The 11,979-nt window shown below is 47.9% G+C and overlaps 1 protein-coding gene across 3 annotated transcripts in view; it reads left to right on the top strand.

Annotated features, from left to right (window-relative positions):
• Nucleotides 1-6,945: 6,945 nt before the first annotated feature.
• ITPKB (inositol-trisphosphate 3-kinase B) overlaps nt 6,946-11,979 on the top strand; it is a 104,102-nt gene continuing 99,068 nt past the window's right edge. Inside the window, exons 1-2 of one of the 3 annotated variants that reach the window (XM_043922758.1) lie at nt 6,946-7,245; nt 8,594-10,721. In XM_043922758.1, coding sequence (XP_043778693.1) covers nt 8,808-10,721 — 1,914 coding nt within the window. In that variant the 5' untranslated portion in view covers nt 6,946-7,245; nt 8,594-8,807. Of the gene's footprint in view, nt 7,246-7,894; nt 8,125-8,593; nt 10,722-11,979 lie in introns of those variants that run through there. The other 2 variants (XM_043922756.1, XM_043922757.1) reach the window with 2 other exon arrangements.

Below are 11,979 nucleotides of genomic sequence, written 5' to 3'. Positions count from 1 at the left end.
TGTGGCCCTTTGATAACCCAGCATTTCTAAGCCGGATCAGGCAGCCAGATTCACTTAGAAGGGGATGTGGGCTGGGAACAGGCATCTCTCATGTAGTTTCATGTGCCTGAATGTGAGCATAGGCAGCTAGATGTCATTAGACCTCAGAATTTCTCAAAATAGAGCAAAGAGAAACTGCCCAAACCTCTCCACCCTTAGTGCTGTCACCAGGAGTATGACCAGAGTAGTTGATCATAGGAAGGAAGGGTCTCTGGGTACTGAAGAATCTTATACTAGAAACAACTATTTACTATTGAGTACCTGCCATATATAAGGCAGATTCTTAGATCCACTAAGTCTTGGATCTTTCAGGTGCGATGGGCTAAAGGATTGAGAGGTACTTTTTAAGAAGGCATATCTTTTGGAGTGTTTCTCTGTGCATTATCCAATAGATCTTTACAAGAACACCAAGGAGGAGGGTATTATAATGCTTTCAGTTTTATGGAGCTCAAAACTGAGGCTCAGAGAGTTTCAGTTACTTGCCTAAGGACACACAGCTATGGTAAATGAAGGAGCCTATAAGAACCTCAGATCTAACTGAGTTGTGTTTCCCTCCTACCCTCCTTGGCAGCAGCTGAAAGAAGCACACAGCCTGTTCTGGATGCCTTACTGGTCTCCCTCTAGACTCAGTGGCAGGGCTTATCTTCATCATCTTGTGTCTAGTAGCTGCTGCAGGCTTGATGCACAAGCTCCCACTCAGAGGTTCAATACCTGAAGGAAGGAGTGAGTTATCTACTGCCTTACCCAGATCAGGGAAGGTGAAGGAAACCAGTGAAGAAGGGACCAGAGGGTCCAGGGCAGAGGTGAAAGGCAACAGGAAACTGCTTCTTTGTGGCCTTGTTCTGTGCTGCGCAGGAGAGGAGCCTCAGCCATGCCTTGGGCTAATGGTGTTTTGGAAAATCTGTAACTAAGATTTCAAGGAAGGAGTGTAAGAGGAGGGAAAAACTGATGGAGACCTCCATCATCACCCCCTCTGTTGCCTGCTGGCAGCAGCCAAGTATGGCAGTGGGAAGTACTTCCTTCTGTCTGGGAAATAGGAGTGGGCAGCTTTCCTGATGTGCTGATTCCTTGGCCCTTTTGCATAGTGATATGATTGCTTAATTCCTCTATTTTTAAAAAAAATTTAAAAACATATAAGACTGGCACAACATTGCAAGTCAACTATACTCAATTTAAAAAAAAACATTAAAAATAAATAAATAAAAACGTAAAAATCCATTCTGTGTAGGGCTAAAACCTAAGGCTAGGAAAATAAATAAATCAGGGTCTTTTCCTTGAAGGGGCTTCCCTGGTGGCTCAGCTGGTAAAGAACCTGCCTGAAATGCAGGAGACCTGGGTTCGATCCCTGGGTTGGGAAGATCCCCTGGAGAAGGGAACAGTTACCCACTCCAGTATTCTGGCCTGGAGAATTCCATGGACTGTATAGTCCATAGGGTCACAAAGAGTCGAACACAGTCGAGTGACTTTCACTTCCTTAAAGAGCTCACTATCTGGTAGGGAACAAAGAAGGGAAGACTGAAGATTTTTACAGTGTAGCCAATAACTTAATAAGAGGTATATATGATGGGAGGAGGGGGCACAGAGTTATTCCATGAAGTTCCTGAGTGAATTACCAAATGAGTGATTTCATATTTTACCCGGAGATGATATTATGTGTCACGCACTGTGCCTGGTACTAGGATGGGGGCCCATAACAGCCTTGTCAAAAGCTGTATCTGTCCATAGCTATTAAAAAAATATATATTTATTAAGTTATAATTGATATACAGTCCACTAAAGTGTACATATGTAACATTTTATAATTTGATGTAAACATTTCCTTACAATCAAGACAGTGAAAGTATCCATTACCTTCAAAAATTACCTCATGACCCTTTGTCTTCCCTTTCTCCCATACCTCCCCACAGCTCCCCATTTTTAGGCAGCAACCAATCTGCTTTTTGTTATTATAGATTAAGTTGTGTTTCCTAGAATTTTATGGAAAAGGAATCGTACAGTAAATATTCTTTTTAGTCTAGCTTTTTTCACTCAGCATGATTACGCTGAGACTCATCCATGTTGTATGTATATCAAGAGTTCATTTTTTTTGTTGATGAATAGTGTTCAATTGTATAAACATATCACAATTTGTTCATTCATATGTTGATGAACATTTGGGTTGTTTGCTGTTTATGGCTAATTCAAATAATGCTGCTGTGAACACTAGTGTATATATATATTGTATAGACATATGCTTTCATTTCTCTAGGGTAAATACCTAGGAGTGAACTGCTTGGGTCATACGATTTGTATGTTTAACTTTTTAAGAAACTGTCAAACTCTTTTACAAAGTGGTTATATCATTTTACATTTCTACTAGCAGTGTATGAGAGCTTGGTTCCCCAACAATTTTATCAAGTAAGTTTTTATATTTGTAACCATTCTAATAGGTGTTTAATGGTATTTAATTTGGTTTAGTTTGCACTTCCCTACCGATGAATGATGTTGAACATCTTTTCATATACATATTTGTCACTCATACCTCCTTCAATGCCCGTTTTTTATTGAGTTGTTCTCTTATTATTGAAGTTTAAGAGCTCTTCATCTCTTCTAGATAAAAGTCCTTAATAAAATATACACTTTGCATGCATTTTCTTCTAGTCTGTAACTTGTCTTTTTATGGTTTTTCTGCATTTGTTTCTTATAAGAAACAAAGCCTACTAACACTTTGATCTCAGACTTCTTGCCTCCTGAATTATGAGCAGAAGTTTTACATTTTAATATCGTTCAATTTGTCAAAACTTTTGTGGATCATGCTTTCAGTACTGTATCTAAGAAATAGCTGCTTAACCAAAACCCCCAAAGATTTTCTCTTATGTTTTTGTATAAAAGTTTTATGGTTTTAGCTTCTACAATTAGACCTATTAGCCATAATGAGTTAGTTTTTTATATATGGTGTAAGATATGGGTTGAAATTCTTTTTTTTTATATGGATAGCCAATTGTTACAGGGCTATTTGTCAAAAACATTCCTTTCTCCACTTTTCTGCACCTGTATCAAAAATCAAATGTCCACATGTATATGATGGATCTATTCGTCTAACTTTATGCTAATACCACACATTCTTGATTATGATAGCTTTATGATAAAGATTTATCTTGAAATCAGATAGTGTCAGTCCTTTCACTTTGTTCTTTTTCAAAGCTGTTTTGGCTTTTCTAGATCTTTTGTAGTTTCGAGTGAATTTAGAATGAGCTTGTCAACTTCTATAAAAATGAAAACTTGCTTTGATATTGATTTTGATTACATTGGCTCTACAGATACATTTGGGGAGAATTGACATCATAACAATATTGAGTCCTCCAATTCATGAACATGGTATATCTCTCCATTTATTTAGATCTTCTTTAATTTTTCTTAGTAGTGTTTTGTAGTTTTTATTCTGATTGTGTACATATTTTGTTATGTTTATCCCTATGCATTTCATAGTTTTTGATGCTATTAAAATTTTCTGTACGACTCAGGGAACTCAAACCAAGGCTCTGTAACCACCTAGAGGGGTGGGGTCGGGAGGGTGGTGGGAGAGATGTTCAAGAAGGAGGGGGCATAGGTATACCTATGGCTGATTCATGCTGATGCCTGGCAGAGACAGACACAATACTGTAAAGCAATAATCTTTTGATTAAAAGTAAATAAACTTTTCAAATGTTATTTTTAAAGTTTTGATTTCTGACTATTCATTGCTAATATGTAGAAACTCAATTGATTATGGTATACTGGTATCCAGCAATCTTGTTGTTATGGCTGAATTGTGTACCCCAATATTTACATGTTGAAGTCTTAATTCCTAGTACCTCAGAATGACCATATTTTGAGATAGGGCCCTTAAAGAGATAATTTAGTTAAAATTAGGTGGGTCCTAATCCAATATGACTGATGTTTTTACAAGAGGAGGAAATTAGAACACAGATACACAGACAGAAGAACATGTGAAGGCATACGGGAAAATAGCCATCTAAAAGCCAAGGAGAGAGGCCTTATAAGAAACAAAACCTACTAACACTTTGATCTCAGACTTCTTGCCTCCTGAATTATGAGAAAATAAATTTCTATTGTCTAAGCCACTCAATCTATGGCACTTTGTTACAATAGTCCTAGCAACTAATACACTAAAAAGTTAAAATCACTTATTAGTTCTAGTAGCTTCTTTGTAGCCTCCATAGGATAGTCTGTCTACATAGGCAATCATATTGTCAGTCAACACAGTTTTACTCCTTTCTTTCAAATCTGGATGCCTTTTACTTCTTTTTCTCATCTAGTTGCACTGACTGGGACCTCTAGTACAATACTGAATAGATGTGGCAAATTGCTTACCACTTTGTGCTTTAATTTCTTCACATATAAAATGAGGATAATAATAGTATGTATCTCATAGGATTGTTATAAGGATTGAAATGTGTAAATATGTATAATGTACTTAAAACAGTGCCTGGATAATAATAAGTACTAAGTGCTATATAACTTTTTTTCTTTGTTCATGTAAAATCAAGGGAGGCTACTAGATTCTGCTTCAAGATGCAAGCCAACCACGCTGGCTTCCAGATACGGCTTTTGCTCCATCTTTCCCCTCATCTCTGTCACCCTTAGTGGCACAGTTAGAATTTTGGACTGGTAGAATGATCATTTAGTTCTACTGCCAGCCCAAGGCAGGAATTTCTTCAGCATGCCACACCTAACCAGTTGCTAGCTGCGTTTTAAGCAAGAACTCTTCAGGCTCATTGAACATTCAGGAAGCCTGGATTTCTCATTTCTAGGGAAGGTCAGTGATATCTGGTGTGTGAGGTGACAGTGAGAGTTCCCAGAGGCTGGAAAGCTAAGATTTTGTGTTCACTGAATGCATTGTTAGGTCCTCCAGCTGTTTCCACCATAACACCTGACTGACATGGGTGTTTGCATCTCCCATGATAGAAATAAACTCCATGGAATGGGTCTCCTGAGAACTGGAAGCTCCTGTTTCTTGCCACTAGGGAACTGAATTAGGGACAAGGGTAGGGCTGACTTCTATACCTTAGCAACTGCCCAAGTCCTGAGTCAACACCTGAATAAACTCTGGGATCTTTTTATTTAGCCCCATAGGGGATGTGGGCTTCCCTGCTGACTCAGATGGTAAAGCATCTGCCTGTAATGTGGGAGACCCAGGTTCAATCCCTGGGTTGGGAAGATCACCTGGAGAAGGAAATGGCAACCCACTCCAGTACTCTTGCCTGGTAAATTCCATGGACTGGGGAACCTGGTAGGCTACAGTCCATGGGGTTGCAAAGAGTCGGACACAACTGAGCAACTTCACTTCTTACTTCTATAAGGGATGGGACCTGGAAAAGGAAAAGGCTATCCACTATAGTATTCTGGCCTGGAGAATTCCATGGACTGTATAGTCCCTGGAGTCGCAAAGAGTCGGACTGGACTGAGTGACTTTCACTTCACCTCACTTCACACAGGGGATGAGAAAGGACTCAGGCTCTCAACACAGCAACAAGTGGACTCATATTTCCCTGGTGGTCTAGTGGTTAAGAATCTGCCTTCCAATGCACATGACACAAGTTCATTCCCCGGTCTGGGAAGATTTTACATGCCCCTGGGCAACTAAGCCATGCCACAATTACTGAAGCTCACTCGCCCTGGAGACCACACTCTGCAACAAGAGAAGTCACTGCAATGAGAAGCCTGCACACAGCAACTGGAGAAAGCCTGCTCACAGCCACTAAGACCCAGCACAGCAAAAAATCAATCAATCAATAAATTTAACCAAAAACAAGTAGGACTCAACATTGTCTCATTCCTGGGAATTCTTAGCTAGAAGATCTCTTGGTTTCAGATTTAAGATGAGTCCTTTCCTGATGGAGCAGCAGGCTGCTTTTGTAACAATCAAGAGACAGGTTTGCCACAAGCAAAGTCAAAATTTCTGTCTAAATTATAACTAATAGGAATATTAGGACTGATTCAGGCTTTAGTGTTTTACATTTCCTGAGTCTGGCAGCCTGGTTTTTCCTCTTTCCACTAAATGCTATAGTTTAGGATTTAGGGAATTATGCAAAACACCCTTGCAGCACCAGAGCTTAAATGGGTAATATCCCTGGTGGGTAGTATTTGATAATGGTGGGGGAAAATGTCTTTGGAAAGTGATCCAGTTGCAGGAGACTGAGCAAGGGGTCCCAGGCCTTCTTAGTTCCAGGACTATCCTTCTTCTTAAAATAAGCTTGAGAATGAAATGCAAAAAATATGCCTATGTCACATTTGCTGAGTGCATTTAATAACAGAAAAATGTGCAATGCAAAGGCATGTTTATACAACTAGCAATTGCACTGCAAAACCATCAACAGCTCACAGCCCAACCAGTCTTCCAAAATACAACTGTGATGCATTTAAAATCTGCAACTCTGCAAGGAGGTGCCCACAAAGTACCTTCTTCGAATTTGCATATTTGTGTACAAGAACACAAACCGTTTACGTGAGGCTTTAGCCCGTTTAAAATGCTTAAAAAGGTCCTCATGATTTGCTCTGCTTAAAATGCACACTCAAACTTTATTAAGAAGATTTTTCAAAAAAAAGTTTCATAAAGCTAGCCATCAGCGAGGCTCGATATAGGGGGTGGAAAATGGATCGTATATCTTTAACCCGCAGAAGTTAAAAGGTTTTTTTTTGTTGTTAGCTAACAATGGAAACTTTTTTTTTAAAGTGTTTCCCTCCCTCGGTCTTGCCAAGCAATAGAAAAAAAAAAAAAAAAAAGAAGAAAAGAAAAACTTGTTCCGCTGAGTTCAACCCCAGACAGGCTCACAACTTCCTTCCTGCTTTCCTCCCCCAAGCCCCCGCCTTTCTCCCTCCTCCCTCCTCCACCCCCAATCCCCCACCCCCCCGCCCCAACTTTTTTTTTTAATCGCACATTGAACAAACACTGAAGTAGCCGGGAGCAGACACTGACAGGGTAGTATCTCCACGGCCCAGAAGGGCGTGCAGGGCCGGCCGGCGTCGCCACTGCCCGGATCTCCCGCCCCTGCCGACCGGTTTCTCTTCTTTTCCCACTCCCCCTTTTTTTGTCTTCCAAACGAAGTGAGGAAATCGTTTCTGAGCTTTTTAAAAAAAAAACTTTTAAAGTCATCTTTCACCTACGAGGTCTGCGTCCCTGGGTCATGTAGTCTGCACAGGACCCGGGAATCTGAGAAACTGCAGGTAAGCTTGGCGACTTTTTAATGGCTCTCGCCTCCTGAACCCTCTTTCCCCTCACTGTCTGCTCTGGAGCGAATCTGAGGAATCTGGGATCCGAAAAAGCGCGGAGAGGTGGGCCGGGGAGATGGGCAAGGGGAGGGCGGCGTGCAGAGGAGGGGGAGGCGAGTTTTCGCCGTCTCTTCTGCTCTTCCGGACCGCTGGCTCTCCGCCGCCTCCCCCGGCGCGCTGCAGGCATCCGCGGGCTCGGGCCGCCGGGCGGCCGGCTTGGCGCCGGGCGAGGGTGCCCTGGATGCGGAGAAGCCCTGCTCTCGGCCGCGCGGCCTCGAGGCTTAGAGCGGGACCCCGGGAGGTTTGCAGAGCCGGGGCTCCAGCCCTGCTGCAGCAACGCACACCCATCGGTGTGGGCGCGAGTCCCGAAGCCCGCAGAGGCAGCCGCGTCCTCGGGCACGGGATGAGTGTGGAGCGCGGACTCGTTGTCCCCACGCGTGCGCGCGCGTACACACACACACGCCCCTCCACTGGGGAGACGGCGGGGTGGGGGTGGGGGGCGGCAGTATTGGTTCCGGTACAGGGGACGCGCAGCGCCTCGACACCGGGCGCGCGCAGACGCGCCCACACTCACAAAACACACTTGTTTGGGGACTGGCGACAAAGCCAGTGCTTAAAATGCCTCGGCTGCCGCCCTGCCGAGCGCCTAGGCCGTCGTAGGCCGAGGGACACAGCATCAAGGCCAGGGTCAGGAAGGTAAACGGCAGGCAAGCAGGGGTCGCCCCAGACCCGGGCACAAGCAGCGGCCGGGCAAAGCAGGTTCACATCAGCTTTCCTCCGAGTCGGTCCCTGATGGCCAGGAGAGGGTGGAGCGAGGACATCCTGAAGCCCAAGGTGGGGTGGGGGGGCGGGAGGGGGGGAGGGAGGAGGCGGAAAGCTGTCCCGTTATACCCGGTATAGCCAGTGTTTGCAAAGCCGAGGAGACCCCGAGACGGTGGAGAGGGTGTCCTCACTCTCAGAAAGCTCAGAATCTGCCGCGCCCCGCACATAGCATTCAAGTAGTTGTACATCGTTCCCCGCCCGTCCCGCGTGGCTCTGGAGACAACTCTTAGCGTTTGAAATTGGAAGGGACCTTCAAGCGTATCACACACAGCGCATCACATCACCGCCGCGCTGGCGACCGAGGGGGGCCCCCCCCAGGTTTGTGTCCTAGCCGTGGCGCACTGCCCCTGTAGATAAGACATCCAGTGGCACCGGATCCCCGACAGATTGGGGTTCCGCTGGCCGGGGACCGTCCTAATCCCCTAGCCGTCCCCCACACCCTCTTTCTGGGGTCCTGACTTGTTTCCTTGTATCTTCACAGCGGCGCTGTTGTTTATGGACCTCTGGGCGGGGGCTGAGCACGCTGTCTTGTCCCCCGCCCGCCGCCCAGGCCATGCCGCCCCATCTGCGCGCGGAGCAGCTGCCGCCGGGCCTCCGGGGCTGAGCCGGGAGCCTAGAGCCGCGGGAGGAGGAGACGCCGGCGGCAGAGCCGGAACGGGAGCGGCGGCGGCGGGCAGCGCGCAGGACCCAGTACTATGGCCATGTACTGCTATGCCCTCAACAGCCTGGTGATCATGAATAGCGCCAACCAGGTGAAGAGCGGCGGCGGCCCTCGGTCCAGCAGCAACGAGACGCCCCCGCCGCCAGGGAGGGCCGTGTTGAGCCCCGGCAGCGTTTTCAGCCCCGGGAGTGGCTCCTCTTTCCTCTTCCCCCCAGCTGAGTCGTTGTCACCGGAGGACCCCGGGAGCCCCCCGGGCTGGCGGAGTGGCCGGCGCAGGCTGAATAGCAGCAGCGGCAGCAGCGTGGGCAGTCCGGGCTGGGCCGGCCGTCTAAGAGGGGAAGGGCAGCAGGTGGTGACCGCCGGTACCCTCTCCCCGCCCGGGCCGGAGGAGGCCAAGAGGAAGCTTCGAATCCTGCAGCGTGAGCTGCAGAACGTGCAGGTGAACCAGAAAGTGGGCATGTTCGAGGCGCACATCCAGGCGCAAAGCTCCGCCACGCAGCCGCCCCGCAGCCCGCGTCTGGGCAGGGCTCGTTCACCCTCCCCGTGCCCCTTGCGCAGCGTCAGTCAGCCCCCAGGAAGGGTCATGGTTCAGAGTGAGGAGCGGAGGACCAAGTCCTGGGGGGAACAATGTCCGGAGACTTCCGAGCTCGAATCCGGGAGAAGAGGAGGCACGCCCAGCGTCCGCCTCTCCAAGGACATGGAGGGAGTAGTGGCACCTTTTCTCCGCCCTTCGGCGTCGTCAGGATCAGGGGCTCAGGGTCCCAGCGCTTCGGAGAGAATGGAGAAGGTGCTCCCTGCCAGACCCCACTGTGGCTCACCCACTGCCATGGAAGTTGATAAGAGGGGGTCTCCTCCGTTGGGAACTCAGAACTCCCAAGCTCCCTCGTTGGGACTGGTCAGAGTGAACTTAAGCGTGGACACAGATGTGGCAGCTCGAGCCACATCCACCGTTCCACAGCATCCACACGACCTTGCCCTCGTTGAGCCGTCTGAGAGGGCCCGTGAACTTGGGGGTGCTCACCCCCTGGAGGTCCTGGCCCAGAGTCAGGGGCAGTCTCTTGGCAGTGAGACAAGCCTCGCCCCAGAGAGGGGCGGACCCCGCCGCGGAGAGCCCCCTGGGAAGGTGGGGAGAGGAACGCTGTCCGGTGGCATGCCGGGCTCCGGGGCGCCTGCGGCGGACCTGAGGCCGGAGGAGAGGGCTGGGAACGTGCAGTGTCCGGCAGAGCTCTCTGAAGCTCCGACCTGGTTCAGGCAGGGTTCCAGAGGCTCTGAGGGGACACAGAGTGGGGCCCTAGTGGTCAGGGGGGCACCGCCGGCCTCTAACAGAGTGGATGAAGGGTCTGCGACGCTGGGCTTGCTTGGGGGCAGCAGCTCAGCACAACAAGGGACCCCGGAGGTGGAGGCTGGAGTTTCCTCTGGCGGAATGCTGGAGCCTTTGCCCCGCTGTGAAGCAGCAAAAGAACTGAAAGAACCCCAGTACTTTCCTGGGGACACGGTGGGCGTGCAGCCTGGGAGCTCCAGGGTTTGGCTGGGCCCCATGGAAGAAGCCTGTCTGGCCTGGACGTGTGGCACAGCGGTGCAATCCAAGGGGACTTGGGGAGGCCAGCCACAGGGCAGAGAAGCCCACCTCAGCCCAGAGCGGCTCTCCCCAGCACAGAAGGACAAGCCTTCCCTGGGAGAGGCCTGCGGCCGAAACAGCATCCCTGCCGTCATCATCACAGACATGGGTACAGACGCGGATGCCCAGGAGGACAGGGCCTTGGAGGAGGCGCAGGGAAGCCCTCGGGGCAGCCTGCCACTGAGGAAACTCTCCTCTTCCTCTGCCTCCTCCACTGGCTTCTCCTCCTCCTATGAGGACTCGGAGGAGGACATCTCCAGTGACCCTGAGCGCTGCCTGGACCCCAACTCTGCCTTCCTGCATACCCTGGACCAGCAGAAGCCCAGAGTGGTATGTCTTGCCTTGAGATTTTTCTAGAACTTGTGCTGCTTTCATGCCCGTGTGTCCCTTTTTCTTACTTTCTACTGAGTTGGGAAGACCCTGACCAGGGCCCTGGGGCACTCCCAACCTGTAATTCTCTCCAGGTGTATTTCCTGGGGAGGCGCCTAGGCCCTGGCCCTGCACTTTGTAGCTTGGACAGCAAATTGGAGTCACTTCTGTTATTATTTCCATATACATCTTAAAAGACATTTTTAAAGGTACCTCTGGTAGATCACCAGTCACTTCTTAGGGAGATCATATTTATGAGTGTTCCCAAAGGCTTCCTGATTAATCTCCAGAGATAGAGAACAGAGCTGTAGCTTTTGTCTGATCAGGTGAAACACTTTAATTCTGTGATTCATTTAGGCAGAAGGGAAACTGACAAGGACGTCAGAAATTAACTCAGCCTGTACTAATAGGCCAGGAAAATGAGTGATGTGATTCTGTGACAGGTCCCTGAAACCTGTAGATAATGGCTGTGTCTACTGGGTGAAGAACCACCTCATCTCAGTAAATTGTCAGGATGTTGCAATATTTGTGGGGCCAACAGAAGTAAGATACAGTTTGCTGTATGATTTAAAATGAAAACCATGCTTTGAGGTAAGTTTGTTTAATGACAGAACATTACAGTAGGTTGAATTGTCTGAGATAAGCACCTGGGTGATACCCCCTAGGGTATATACCTCTTCATGGACATGCTTATTGTCTGGTACAGGTACATTTCAAGTACAGTTCTAAGTGCATCTGTTGTGATTGAGCACACTGACATGTTCTGGCTATGGCGGTAGACAGGGGTTTATTTCTGTACACGGTTTATCTCAGTGCTAGGCTGTTTTCACTCTTAGGAGGATCAGAGCATCGTACGGAAGACGTAAGAGTTGAAGCTAGCGCTTCTGAAAAGGTCTGGACTTTCTCTAAGCTTTTCCAGAGTCTGGGGAATTTCCTAGTTCAGTGTGTGAGGGGGTTCTTGTGCTACCTTGGGGGAAAGTCTGCATTTTTATTTTAGTGGGTAGTCTTCCGACTTAATCTTGAATATCATGTACTATTCACTCAATATGTTAAGCCACAGCAGCTGAGAACTTTATATTTCTACGTTACATTCTTTTCTAAGGTATTTTGGACTCTGAAGCATATTTCTATCACACTCCCACTTCAGAAATCACAGTCTGAATCTTAGAAGACCAAGCGTTTCTTTTCATGAGACTCGGCTTTCTGCTGATGGTAGGGA

This window comes from Cervus elaphus, chromosome 14, assembly GCF_910594005.1.
Source record: "Cervus elaphus chromosome 14, mCerEla1.1, whole genome shotgun sequence".
In the NCBI taxonomy this organism is placed as follows: Eukaryota; Metazoa; Chordata; class Mammalia; order Artiodactyla; family Cervidae; genus Cervus; species Cervus elaphus.
This window is presented reverse-complemented; position numbering and strand designations above follow the sequence as displayed.